Raw genomic sequence first — 13,567 nt, forward strand, 5'->3', positions numbered from 1 at the left:
TGACATCTCTTGAGTGCTCTGGTCTTTTGGAGTGACTTTGAGGTCTTTAGGTGTTGTCAGTTCTAGTCATGGCAAGGCGATACGACTCGCCGTACAAGGTGGACATCCCGCCAATTGATCTGGCGACATTCATCTTCTCATCTGGGAGCAAAGAACTGCGGTCTCGCCCTCAGTATTTCGACGCAGATCGACCCGAACGATGCTTCAACTTACGACAGGCCGAGGTCCTTGTCAAGAGACTGGGGAAGGGACTACAGGACCTCGGATTGAAGCCGGATGAGAAGGTGTTGTTGTATTCGGGCAATTCGCTTTATTTTCCCATTCTGTTTTGGGGAGTAGTGGCTGCAGGATGCGTGTTTACAGGCTGTAGCCCCAGTGCCTCTGTTACAGGTGAGTATCTGTCTCTCTGTCAATAGTTTAACCTTGTATGACTGGAAGCTGAATCTAATGGACTTGTCGCAGAACTCTCTTACCAGTTGAAGGATTCCGATGCGCGTCTGATAATCACTGGCCCTGCGGGAGCCACCACTGCATTACAGGCCGCTGGCCAAGCAGGCATTCCAACGGATAGAGTGTTCGAGTTGGCTGAACCGCAGGATGAAAGTACTCAGAGTGGCCTACCCTCTTGGACCCAAATCTGGGCATCAGAGGATGCAAGCGCCTCATGGACCTGGAGAACTTTCTCTAGTGCAAGAGAGGCCCAAGAAGCCACTGCTGTACTAAACTACTCTAGCGGGTACGCTTAGATTCATTGTCATTTTCAGAGCTCTAGCTTTACAATACTTCCTATGAGGACATTATGTACTAACTTTATGAGTCCAGAACAACGGGTGTTCCTAAAGGTGTCGAGATCTCACATTATAACATTATCTCAAATTCACTCCAGGTTATATATAAGCGGAACATGGTGGCCGATAACCCCCGTGCAAAGGAGCGGAAAGAGCGAATTAACCGATCAGGGGAGAGATGGTTAGCTCCTCTCCCAATGTTTCATGCCTACGTAAGTATCTACGTTGCTACTAGCAGCAGAGGAATATATAGGCATATATGGTACTGACGGGGAAGCCAGGGTCAAATGTACTACTGTATAACAGCAGCACGAATGAACGTCAAGGTTTTTATCATGATGTCTTACAGCATTGAACGATATCTCTTGTTTCTCGATATCTACCGCATTACCTTTTTGACAGGCGTTCCAACATTAATGGTGGCCTTGTCAAAGCATCCGCGAGCGAGACATTTCAACTTAAAGGCAATTGAGTCGGTCGTTACGGGGTCTGCGCCGTTAAATCCAGATATCGGCAGATTAGTCGAGAAGACTCACCTGCAGCCGAGCGTCCAGGTCAAGCAGGGCTGGGGCATGACTGAGACAACCTGCTCAGCGACAGGATTTGCCCCTGACGACGAGGATAACGGGCTTTCCATTGGATGGCTAAATCCCAATCTATCAGCCAAAATCGTCCCAGTGCCGGAACACAGTTTTGACCAAGCAGATATTCCTTACATCGTTGGCGAGATTTGGGTGGCCGGCCCAAATATCATGAAAGGTTACTACAAAAGATCCAAGGAAACCGCGGAGGCGATTGTCTACGAAGACGGGCTGAGATGGCTCCGGACAGGTGACGTGGGTTACGTTGACTCAAGAGGATGTTTATACATTGTGGATCGTTTAAAGGTAATGTCTGATCCGTCTATCCCCACATGTCGCCTATTCGCACTATGGGCTTTACTAACCGTCCACCCAAAGGAACTTATCAAAGTCAAGGGTCTCCAAGTTGCGCCAGCAGAAATCGAGCAGACGCTTTTGACCCATCCAGCTATTGCAGACGCGGCTGTGGTCGGCGAGAAAAGGTGAGTCATCAATTGAAACACCGCCGATACATCCATCTGATCCTCTCTCAGACAAGACGGCGAGTATCCAAAAGCATTCGTGGTCAGGGCCCCCAGATCTCAGGAGATAACTGCCAAAGAAGTCCAGGATTTTGTTGAAGGCCGACTGTCCAAGCATAAGTGGCTGACGGCCGGGGTCTACTTCCTCGATACGATCCCTCGCACCCCCAGTGGCAAAGTCATCAGACGACAGTTGCAGAAAGTGAAGCCTGAGTCTACCAAGAGTTCTGCGAATATCTAGATGCTGGACGCATTATTACGAGCGGACGTCCCGGATTGATGCTAGGATTATAGACAGAGACTACGTTGGTACTTCAAATAGAAATATTTCATTGTTTGCTCGTCAATCCAAGTCAATACTTTGCATAGACTAAAACATATCTGACTTCCATTGATTGTCGGCGCAAGGGAGCATTCATCACTGGGAATCTGGGCTTTGGGAAATCAAATGCCCGATACAGATGCGTGGACAGAGTATAAAGCATCTAGTCGATCATAGAACTCATTCTGAGCTTCGCTGAAGGTATCAAAAGCTCCCAACCGAGATCTCGGCAGACCGAGCAGGGAGCGACCAGAACGGCCGCGGATTTTGTCGCCCACTCTCTCCTGTTGCCGAGCCCACGACTCATACACAGCGGCCCTCGGGTCTATCGTTGTCATGCGATGAGGGGCTGACCGTATTTGACCGTAGAATCGGCTTTACAGAGCATAGACTGACTACAACGGTAGAGTTTTGTTGTTGCCGATCGACTCTCCCAAAGCCGAGGGCTCCTATTGTAAGGCGTCGAATTTGGTTTTCGTTGTTGAATCTCCTCTGTATGACCTTCTTCCCCTTCTTCCATGGAGGATCACAAGCTTTCCCATCGACACTCGCCTCCTAGATAGTTCGAAATATTCTACAAATGGCCCCTTCGATCGCCGACAAGGAAACAGTCGGGGCCAACTTTGGTCCAGAAGACGCAATTTTCCCAGAGCCTAAGCATACATTGAACAGAGATTCAATACCCGCGCTTCAGTCGTCGAGCAACGAGAAACCGGAATCTGTGTTTCAAAACGGCCATCACCGTCATCTCAATGGACAAAATGTCAAGTATCAGATCCGGGAGAGCCCCATGGGGACCCGACGCAAGTTGAAAGTTATTTTCCTCGGCATGGGCTGCAGCGGAATTAACTTCGCCCATCAGCTTCGTCAACAAATGCAAGATGTCGAACTGGTCATCTACGAGAAGAATCACGACATCGGTGGGACATGGCTGGAGAATAGGTATCCCGGGTGCGCATGTGACATCCCCAGTGTCTGCTACCAGTACAGCTGGGCGAAATCGCCCAACTGGGAGCGATACTACTCGAGTTCGAAGCAGATCTACGAGTACTTCCGCAAGGTGGCCGAGGACTACGATGTGCTCAAATATGCGCGGCTCAATCATAGGATTGTCGAGGCCGAGTGGCTCGAGAGCCAGGGCCAGTGGAAGGTCAAGGTGCAGCGCAACAATGACCCGTCCGACACGATTGTGGACTACAGCGACTTTTTCCTCCACGGCGGCGGCGTGCTCAACAACTGGAGATGGCCACAAATCAAAGGATTGAAGGAATTTCAGGGCCATCTTCTGCACACTGCACGCTGGGATGAGACTCTAGACGTACGCAACAAGAAAGTTCTGGTGATCGGGGCCGGCAGCTCCAGTGTGCAGGTGGTGCCGACCATTGTCGACGAGGTCGACCAGTTGTACGTCGTGGCACGGTCGCCTATCTGGGTCACGGCCGGGTTCGCACCTACGTATGCTGGGCCGAACGGGGAGAACTTCCACTATTCTAAAGAGACGCAGCAAAAGTTCAGAGACGACCCGGAGTTCTATCTATCGTATTGTAAGGCCATCGAGTCAGAGTTGAACGTGCGGTTTAAATTCTACATCAATGGCTCTGACGACGCGCGAGAAGCCCGAGAGTACTCGACACGGGAGATGCAGCGCAAGCTTATGCAGAAGCCCGAGCTTATGGACAAACTGATCCCGAACAACTTTGGCGTAGGATGCCGCCGCCCAACTCCTGGCAACGGGTTTCTCGAGACATTGACGCTGGATAAGACGACGGTCCTAACGAAAGAGATCCAGGAAGTCACTCGTACGGGCTTTGTCGACAACCAGGGCAACGCTCATGACGTCGATGTGATTATCTGCGCCACAGGGTTCGACACGAGCTTCCGCCCGACGTTCCCGGTCATCGTGGAGGGGAAGAACCTACAGGACAGGTTCGCGGACGGGGTCGACGTCGTCGGATACCTGGGCCTCTCGGTGCCGGATGTGCCTAACTACTTCATCTTCATTGGGCCGTACGGCCCTCTGGGCCACGGCTCCGTGATCCCCATGGTCGAGGCGTACACCAACTACATCGTCCAGGTACTGCAAAAGGTGCAGGCTGAGGACATCAAGAGCGTGCGCGTCAATGGGTCCGTGGCCGAGGCCTTTACCCGCCACGCCGACCTGTACCTCAAGCGCACCGCCTGGTCGGGTCCTTGTAGCTCCTGGTTCAAGAACGGCGACTCCAGCCGCAAGCCGCTCTGCTGGCCCGGCTCGCGTGTTCATTACCTCACCGTGCTGCAAAAGCCTCGCTTCGAAGATTTTGATATCGACTATCTATCCCAAAATCGCTTCAACTTCCTGGGTAACGGCTTTGACACCCGCGAGTTCGACGGCCGCGACATTACATGGTACTATGGTCTGCTGAACAACGAGGACAAGCAGCCTCGGTCGTTCCCGGACCCCGTCTACTGACTAGAGATGCTATACGCATCCCTACTCCACCTCCGCATGCCACCAAACGGCAGCATCGTCGCCTGATGCAGGTCTATGCGAGCCTGAGACAGCGGGAGTGGGAGCGCGGGTAGATAGGATGATTCATCTTGTCATGTCATGTTACGTAGATACGAGAAACCAATACAATCATCGAATTCAATTAGAGAGAGGTATGGCCGCGATTCATCTCAGCCATAAGAAGCATTCTCTCTATTAGCACGAATCGCCATCATCAGATCAGAGACTGCCTGCCGGGTCTAGAACGTCCGTCGTGCCAAATAGGTTTTGCAGCCAGTCATAATTATCCGTGACTGGCAAGATGCCAAACACATCATCAGACACGGGGAAATTCAGATCAGCAGCATCGTCCCATGCCTCACACGTCCCACTATTCGAGCACTCGCTTTGCCGACTCTGGGCGTCAGCAGCGTTGACTCGCGCGTTGATGGATATGGTGTCGGCGTCTCCTTCGCAAGGCTCGTTGGGGGACGCTTCGGTCAGGCCCAGTCGCGTCCTAGCAATGACAGCCTCGAACATCCGCAGCGTCCAGATGAGGCTGCTCCAATACTCAGAGCTTTCTCGCAGGTACTCAAGCTCGGCGAAGATTTGGGTCTTGGTGGCCAGCAGCTTGCGGGGAGTGATGGATGGGTGGAGCGCGATCTCGATACGCATGGCCAAATTGGTTGATGCGCAAGTCATGCTGTAGCATAGGAACCCGTCAGTTATCAGCCAATCAGGAAATGTGCCTTGGCCTCTCCAAACCTAAAACCAGGCGGTTGCACTCAGCGACATAATTGCTGGAAGGTTAGACAGAACTCAAGAGTGCCCTCCACCCGACATCCGCGCGCAAATGTATGCAGGGAGTATTGGGCTTGACTCACAAGGACAGCGGACATAGATGTAGCACCTCGTGCATCGAGGCTCGCTGGATTATCGTGGACAGCTCGAACATTGCGCTCTCTTGCCGTTGAGCCACCCGCTGCATCGCAGTAGGGTCTTTCTGTGCTCGATAATACTCTTTGACCGCTCGATAGAAGACCGTCTCCAGGCGATAGCCCATGGCCAACAACACCAAAACCAAAACACTATCAGAGGGCCAGTCGTCTTGGATGCCGTGGATCTGCATTTCGGCAGGCAACTGCTTTCGCCAGGAGGTGATCCGGTTGCTTAGATATTCAATCTCCTCGGGCGTCGGGGTTTTACCGGGCGTTTTGAAATCCCGTATGAAGAGGCCGCCTAGATCAGAACACATCCGTCAGTCCCAGGACTATGAATACTGATTACGTTTTATGTGCCAGAACCTTACTGATGGTCGACAGTTTGCTATACTCCACCATGAACATCTTATGTAGGAGGGACACGGGGTAGACGACGCCGCGAAACTCTTCCGGAATCTCTCCGTCCTCGTCCATATCCGACTCCCGTAGGGGTGCCGTGTCACAGTATCGGTCATTGAATCTTCTCAGATTGTCAATTCCCGAAATTGTCAGCAGCGTGTCGCGATTGTATAAAGTCCACCATATGCGGCGAAAGAGCCGCTTTGAGCGTTTGCCGAGTGTCTCGGAAGCATAGTTCCTGTGGAGACCCATCCGCGTAGCGATCCTTCCGGCATTGCTGAGCCAGTACCGATAGTCCTTGTCTATTGCATACGAAAAGGACAGAGAGCTGAGCATGAATGAGCCCTGGAGCAGATAGAGCTGATTCCTTTCGCATCCCGAGTCATAAAGAAGCCTGGCCTTGGAATATAGGGTCTTTTGGGCCGTGATGCGATCCTCGTACCCAGCTTGCCTGAGGAGCTCTTTGGGAGTATATGGGACAACGTTGGCAAGGATCGATTGTAGGACGAAGACCGAATGTCGGTTGGCTCTGTAATCCCGCATGAGCTTGACACGGTCGAGCACGGGTGCATAAGGATAGATATGGGCAAAATACAGACGGAGGAGCTCGTTGCTTGGCCCCATGAATCAGCATCACGTAAAAGGCATGGGATGGATAACAAGCATACCAGATAGAGCGAGGCGGGAAGCTGAGTGCTCCTTTCGACGTTAGATACGCCACGTCCGCATCGTCTAGACCGGGAAAAGACTGTCGAGGATGGCGCCTAGAGCTATCTTCCTCAACAATGACTCTAACGAGGCGGTTAGGGTGTTGTTGGCCCAGGGCCTCGCCGAGAATAGTCATCGAGTTCACGCCTTCATGAAGCTCAATGACTTCGCGTCGGCCACTGTTCTGTGTCTGTGGCGATGGTGAGACGGCCATTTGCCTGGTGCGTGACATCTCTTGACAGATACGAATGTGGACATCTTCCTCCCTGGTAGGAGTATTGCTCGCGCTGCGCATGCCTCCAACACGCTCACCTTCAATTGAGTAGCCAACTTGCGGCGACGCCAGTGGTTGTAGTTGCTGCTCCTCTTGTTGCACTGGTGGCAGGTTCGGCACTTGCAGCAAGCCATGCTGCGTTAAATCTGTCTCCTCTTGTTGCTGCGTCAACTGTGGGGGCTGGTTCGATTGTTGAAACTGAATGCCTGGTTAATCAATCTGGTACAAAAGATCCCTTGAGCGCAACCCTACGGCATTCGCGTCATCATTATTTTCACTTGTTTGGTGCGAGGGTGAGCAATCCGGATCTGGGGGATCCTGTGCGACCCGTCGTCGCTTGAAAGAGCTTCCCAAGGCGATGGTGTTAGCAGCAGCTTGGTACGTTGAGGCATGACGCCAGTTCTCACCTCCCTACTCTCCGGTGTGAGGAATTACTAGCCACTACACAGGTTCCCACCTGATTGCGACGCTTGCACCTTGTGCAGGGAATGCCTACTTCCCAAGCATCGCATCGAACCTTACGGACATGGCAGTGAAGGCATGCTCGCGGTCTTTTTGCTGGGCGTCGATCGAAAATGATGCGTCCTCCAAGATCCTCTATCATAGGAGTCATTGCTTGAGAAAGAGGATAGATGATGGCAGCAGTGCTAGTTATCTCAGGCTGATAGAATGTAGACGCTTGCAAGGGCAGGATGAACTTGTCCGAGGATTGCTGACCAAAAGGCAACGCTGCGGGGGAGTCTCGTTGGCCTTCCTACCCTTGGTCCATGTCATTTGCGGGGGTGTTTGTGCTGACCCTCCATCAAAATCTGGGGAAGAATCGTCAAAATCTCACCCCTCTATTCTCAGTGCTTCCGGGGCCTCGGAACTTGGGCCAATATGACAGCAAGCATCAAATCGTCAGTAGTGGACGTTGCTTGCTGCGAGAAAGAATTTCCCCCATGTCGTCTCGCCACATGTGCGGCCTCAACGGCTTGGATCGTTGACCTAAGAAGTTGGAGAGTAGCCAATCACTTGCTAAATAACCTCGGCACCGAGGTGTGACTCCAAAGGCTCGGGAATTACCATTTAAGGAGCGGCTTATGGTAGCCACCGAGCCGCCCCGTGATGGGGCTACTGATCGGACCTGGAGAGCCGGGCATCCGATTCCAGCTTTCTAACGCCGCAGCATACGCATCCCCAAAATGCCCCACACCGGACACTTGACTTCGGCCAAGTCCACGTTTCGGCTGCGGTGTTCGGCCACTCTTGTCAAACAAGATCCCTGAGGATTCTTCGCGGGGTGTCTGCCCTCCGCAAATTTACATGCGACAGACACCGTTCATTTAGCAGCTATGGGAGGTATGTGCAATTCAGGGCAAAACGCAGGCCAGAGGCCCCGCTGAAGCACTTCATTTCATTTCTATTCTACACTGTTCGTGTCGCTATTGAATCGGGTCGATTTGCTAAAACTTGCAGTACGACGGTCTCATATTGTGTCCGATTGAAGTAGACGAGATCATAGACATTTCTCGACTGTGAAGCTGAACAGGAGCTCTTTTCATGCCACAAACAACCACAATGCTGTCCTTGATTTCTCAAACACCGGCCATGCTACTGGCCGCATCTGTGGTGATTCTGTTTGCATTCTTGGTTGAGCTTGTCTCGGTGACAATGAGATGGAAAAATGCGCCACCAGGTAAAATAATCCAGGAACCGGTGTTTGGAAGAAATTGGAAGCTGCTCACAATGCTTCTAGGTCCTCCGACGCTACCGATTATTGGAAACATACACCAAATTCCTAAGCGTGACCTCCATCTGCAATATCAGAAATGGGGTAGACAATGTGAGTCTGCACAGCCCACGTTCGAGATGCGGAGCATGTCTCACATGCTTGACAAGATGGACCCCTTTTCTCCTTGAAGCTGGGATCCCAAAACGTTGTCGTTTTGACCAACGGCCAACTCATCAAAAAGATGGTCGACAAAAAGAGCAGCAACTATTCTGACCGTCCCAAGCTGTACATGCAGGATATCTGGGAAGGGTCAAGGATCATCATGAGAGGCTACGACTCATTATGGAAAGTCGAACGTAAGCTCTACCATCAGTTCTTGAACGTCAACAAGGCGGGGCGCTATGTGCCGTACCAAGATCTCGAGACCAAGCAGTTGATTGTCGACTTGTTATCCAATCCACACAATTTCGAAGATCTCATCACGCGAACAACCTTGAGTGTTGCAACGAGCATGGCCTACGGATTTCGGGTGGCCGACCCCAAGAGCGAGGTGATGCAGGAGCTGTTCAGCAACGCTCACGGCTTCTTTGTCATGGTAAATAGCAGCAAGCTCCTTGATTGGTACCCACAGCTGCGGCCCATTGTCCAGGCCATGCCTACCTGGCTGTATCCGACGGCGAGAAAAGCGAAGCAGATCTTTTACCGCGAACGAGACCAGTTTCGACGGCTATACGAGCAGGCAACACGGTCTTCGCAGATGGACGACTCACTACCGAGTAAGACTTGAATCCTTTCAAACATCGCTGTTGATAACGGTAACTGAAATGTTGACTCTGTCTGTTCCAAAGGCTTCTCAGCCGACATCAACCAGGCCAAGGAATCCTGGAAAGGCACTGAAAATGGAAACCTCCTTACGGACCATGCAGCTTCCTACATTGCAGGAATTGCCATGGAAGGCGGTGCCGACACCACTAGCAATACCCTTGCGGGATTGGTCAAGGTAAGAATCCCAGTTTGGTTGAGAAGTCTCGAGCCTCAAGCTGATCCGGACGTATGCCATGATGCTGTTCCCACACATCCAGAAACGCGCTCAGGAGGAGCTGGACACCGTAGTCGGTCCTGACAGGCTCCCTCGGATGGAAGATTTCGAATCGCTTCCCTACATTCGCCAGGTTACCAAAGAAGCTTTGAGATGTACGCGTTACCCGCTGAGATATCCAGATATCCATTTTTCCCGTCTCCCCCTGTTGCACGAGGCTCACTATATCTTCCTGGCTTAGGGCTCCCAACTGCCATCAGCGGAGCCATTCCGCACGCCGCCGTCGACGAAGACGAAGTGGATGGTTACCGAATCCCCGCTGGCGCAACGATCGTTCTGGCTGTGTGGTCCGTGAACAACGATCCTAATCTCTTCCCCAATCCTCGAGAATTCGACCCGAGCAGACACAGCCCGGACCTCTCCTTCTCTGAGTCAGCGTCCGCGTCTGACTATCGGCAGCGGGACAACTGGACGTTTGGCGCTGGCAGACGCATCTGCCCGGGCATTCACGTTGCGGAAAGGACTCTTTTTCTAGCCACCGCTCGGCTGCTGTGGACCTTCACCATCCAAAAAGCCAGAGAATCTGACGGCCGAGAGATCGACGTAGATAGGGACGAGGTGACTCAGTCAATAGCCGCTCGGCCGGTGCCATTCCCGTAAGTAATCAAGATTGCGTTGCTTTGCTTCTTCCCGCAGAACAATGGAGCATTTCACTGAACGCGTTTCATTCGACCAGGTGTACCATCGCTCCCCGCAGTGAGAAGTACGCTCAAATTGCTCGAGCTGAATGGGAGGATGCCAAGAAGCTGTTGGATGAGCGCGGGAATTACAAGCATAACGTACTCCAATGAAACCCAGAGTACTGAGACAAGGAGGCTTCGCCTCTCGATGAAGCCATCATCTACAGATGATAAGCCAATTGTCAGCTGACCGATGTGCAGAAGGACATTCCTCCAGGCAGTGTAGTTGCGATTAGGTCAGATTGAAGGTATCATTGAAGTCTAAATATCGCTTACTGCACAAATATGACTTGTTGCCGCACCTGGAGAACTACATATGCCCGTGATCACTTAAGGGTCATTTTTATTCTTAATGTTCTTTCTCTTGTCGCCGATTCGAGACAGCATGCGGTGCATGTAAACGTTGAAAGGATTTCGACACGATTCGTACCAGATACTTATCCGCGGTAGTTCAGCACTCGTCGGAGAGAATAGGGTATTCATATATCAAGCTATATCACACCTCTCTGCAAGACCAAACCTCCGTCACACGGAATGACGGCGCCGTGGATGAAGGTGGACTTTTCACTGCACAGGAACGCCAGCAGCCAAGCAACATCCTCCGGCTTTCCTAGGCGCCGAATCGGGGTGATGGCCGCCAATTTGGGCGGAGCATCCGGCGGGCTGGTGAGGCGGAAGAGCTCGGTATCTATCATACCGGGACACACGACGTTGATTCGAATACCCTTCGGGCCGTAGTCTTGCGCGTCGGTTTTGGCAAACCCTATCAGCGAGCGCTTCGACGCGCAATATGCCGACATACCGCTGGACGCATTCATGCCGGCGAGTGACGAGACGGAAACGATACTGCCTCGAACGGGAGCGTGGCTTGGTAGCTGCTCCTGCTTGATCATTTGCCGAATCTCTGCTTGGTGGCATAACCAGGTCTTGGGCCACAGATGGTGTTAGAATGTCCAGGCCCAAACGACGGACAGAGAGAAAATGAAGGCCGCAATGGGATGATAAAGAGGGATCTCGTCTAAAGGTGACTTTTCCTGGTTGTGGGAGGGAAAGTAAGGGAGCAGGTTAGACGGGAGAGAAAAGCAGGTGACGGATGTCCCAAAAAAAAAAAAGGGGCCTCACCCCGTACTCGTTGATATGGATCACCCTATCATACGTCTCGACGTCGAGGTCGGCAATACCTTTTCTCTGAGGCACCACGCCGGCGACGTTCAGAGCATAGTCCACCCGGCCGAAGATGGAGACACATGTATCGATCATTTGTTTCACAGAAGCTTCGTCAGCAATATTGGTTCGGTGAACTTCCAGCCTGGCTGCCGGATGCACCTGCTGGGCTTGTTTCTTCGTTTGCTCGAGGCCTTCGAGGTTAATGTCTGCCAGAAACAATCGCTCACATCCTTCTTGTGCGATAGTCACAGCGGCGCTTCTACCAATACCTGCAAATATACACATGTGCTTAGTAATTTCCTTGGGATGTGTTTGTCGGAACAAAAAAGACACACCTGAAGCTGCACCAGTTATCAAACAAACGCCAGGCAGCTTGAGAGACATTTTCGACTGTTGGTCGCAAAATCTGACCTTCTTGAAACTAATGTTTGGACGATAAAGCTATAGAGTATGTCGACAATTTTTGGAGCCTCGGATTCTTCCAGCCCGATCCGCCTACCGGCTGATGGATTTTGATAGTCGGCTAAGGCCGTACGCCTGCGGGGAACGTGGCAATGCGCCGAGCCTTGTCTAGTCTCGCGCCGAGAAAACCAGACCGAAAGATCTCGTCTCCTCTCATCACCAGGATGACCACGTCTTGAAAATACCACTTCAGTCGTAATGTCGTGAGCGGACAAGACTGCCTGTCAAAACAATATTTCGTCTATTTGCCTAGTACTCTTGATGTCACTGTTCTCAGGTGTCGCGTTGGTGATCGGCGCAGGGTCAGGTAAGTAACGGTTCGGCATATCTAGACAATACCAGCACCCATTGCTTACCATCACAGGGGATGGCAGAGCAGTTATGCACTTACTTGTCCAGAGCGGCTGTTCGAAGGTGGTTCTGGCCGACTTGAACGAAACTAATCTCGCCAGGGTGGAAGCAGAGTGTCGGAATTTGGGGGGCAGTCAACTTCAGATTCTAAGCCAAAAGTGTGATACGAGAGTGCCCAGCGATCTGGACCGGATCATTGCATCTGCAGTCAATCGATTTGGTGAGATCAATTACTGTGCCAACTGCGAGAGGCCGACGGGTCCTCTTGAAGGCAACACCACGGAAATTTCTCTGGCAGAATTCACCAACGCCGCGGACGTGTGGCAGAGGGGAGTAAGTAGCCCTCTTCCCCCCTAATCGAAATTTCAATTGCATTTTCCTTTCTCGTTTCTTTATCTTTCCAATCTTCTGACTAGAAATGACACCAAAGACTTGGTTGGCGATGCGATCGGAAGTGCGTCAGTTTCTGGTGCAAAAGAGAAAAGACAACAAGAGCGTTGCCACCATAGTAAACATCTCCGCCTCGCAAGGCCTTGCGAGCGAGTCAGGCTTCCCCGGTTATTGTGCCGCGGGGCACGGTATTGTAGGCATGACCAGGGCAACGGCCATGGACTATCTTCCGAATGGTATCCGAATCAACTGCGTTTGTGCAGGCCCCTCCACTGGCGAGCCTGCTGGCGAGCCTCGAGATCTCGGCAGGGTGCAGAGACGGTCGCTGCCACGCGCTCCGCTCACCCGAGACATCACTCCAGAAGAGGTCGCTCAAGCGGTCGTCTTCTTGCTTGGGGAAGGGGCAAGTGGTATCACCGGGATAGAATTGCCCGTAGATGGTGGCTGGTCTCTATACCATCATTAGGATCTGGGCGATCTTCTAGCAGAAGGCAACTAATGATATGACTCTAAAAGGTACCTGCTGTCAAATGAGGCGAACGAGGCTTTTGTTGAATCATCTACAGCACCTTAAAGCAATCGAAGGTACGTGAAATGGGTAGGACACAGTAGCTAGACTGTCTGCAATGGACGTTCTTGCCTTTTGTCAAAGTCTACTACAGGAAGAGACAAAAAATGAATGTTCAACCCTTCTTGTCGTCAA

At 51.9% G+C, this 13,567-nt stretch overlaps 7 protein-coding genes across 7 annotated transcripts; 4 read left to right on the top strand and 3 right to left on the bottom strand.

Annotated features, from left to right (window-relative positions):
• Positions 1-68: 68 nt before the first annotated feature.
• Positions 69-2,131, top strand: Z518_00285 (uncharacterized protein; the record flags this gene model as incomplete). The annotated part of the gene is made up of 6 exons (XM_013420888.1): positions 69-390; positions 463-736; positions 823-1,000; positions 1,070-1,675; positions 1,748-1,851; positions 1,903-2,131. The coding sequence occupies 6 exons, from the start codon at positions 69-71 to the stop codon at positions 2,129-2,131; spliced, it is 1,713 nt and encodes a 570-aa protein (XP_013276342.1).
• A 661-nt stretch (positions 2,132-2,792) lies between these two features.
• On the top strand, positions 2,793-4,661 carry Z518_00286 (uncharacterized protein; the record flags this gene model as incomplete). Its single annotated transcript, XM_013420889.1, has 1 exon — positions 2,793-4,661. The coding sequence occupies one exon, from the start codon at positions 2,793-2,795 to the stop codon at positions 4,659-4,661; it is 1,869 nt and encodes a 622-aa protein (XP_013276343.1).
• A 258-nt stretch (positions 4,662-4,919) lies between these two features.
• Z518_00287 (uncharacterized protein) lies at positions 4,920-5,381 on the bottom strand (the record flags this gene model as incomplete). The annotated part of the gene is made up of 1 exon (XM_013420890.1): positions 4,920-5,381. One exon carries the CDS (start codon positions 5,379-5,381, stop codon positions 4,920-4,922), a length of 462 nt encoding a protein of 153 aa, XP_013276344.1.
• Positions 5,382-5,559: 178 nt separating this feature from the next.
• Positions 5,560-6,941, bottom strand: Z518_00288 (uncharacterized protein; the record flags this gene model as incomplete). The annotated part of the gene is made up of 3 exons (XM_013420891.1): positions 5,560-5,918; positions 5,989-6,632; positions 6,688-6,941. The coding sequence occupies 3 exons, from the start codon at positions 6,939-6,941 to the stop codon at positions 5,560-5,562; spliced, it is 1,257 nt and encodes a 418-aa protein (XP_013276345.1).
• Positions 6,942-8,561: 1,620 nt separating this feature from the next.
• Z518_00289 (uncharacterized protein) lies at positions 8,562-10,414 on the top strand (the record flags this gene model as incomplete). Its single annotated transcript, XM_013420892.1, has 6 exons — positions 8,562-8,679; positions 8,740-8,826; positions 8,883-9,491; positions 9,564-9,709; positions 9,756-9,909; positions 9,996-10,414. 6 exons carry the CDS (start codon positions 8,562-8,564, stop codon positions 10,412-10,414), a joined length of 1,533 nt encoding a protein of 510 aa, XP_013276346.1.
• Positions 10,415-10,985: 571 nt separating this feature from the next.
• On the bottom strand, positions 10,986-12,045 carry Z518_00290 (uncharacterized protein; the record flags this gene model as incomplete). The annotated part of the gene is made up of 3 exons (XM_013420893.1): positions 10,986-11,420; positions 11,617-11,930; positions 11,997-12,045. The coding sequence occupies 3 exons, from the start codon at positions 12,043-12,045 to the stop codon at positions 10,986-10,988; spliced, it is 798 nt and encodes a 265-aa protein (XP_013276347.1).
• A 339-nt stretch (positions 12,046-12,384) lies between these two features.
• Positions 12,385-13,330, top strand: Z518_00291 (uncharacterized protein; the record flags this gene model as incomplete). The annotated part of the gene is made up of 3 exons (XM_013420894.1): positions 12,385-12,430; positions 12,488-12,807; positions 12,905-13,330. The coding sequence occupies 3 exons, from the start codon at positions 12,385-12,387 to the stop codon at positions 13,328-13,330; spliced, it is 792 nt and encodes a 263-aa protein (XP_013276348.1).
• Between the last annotated feature and the right edge of the window lie 237 nt (positions 13,331-13,567).

The sequence above is a fragment of the Rhinocladiella mackenziei genome (assembly GCF_000835555.1).
Source record: "Rhinocladiella mackenziei CBS 650.93 unplaced genomic scaffold supercont1.1, whole genome shotgun sequence".
Lineage (NCBI taxonomy): Eukaryota > Fungi > Ascomycota > Eurotiomycetes > Chaetothyriales > Herpotrichiellaceae > Rhinocladiella > Rhinocladiella mackenziei.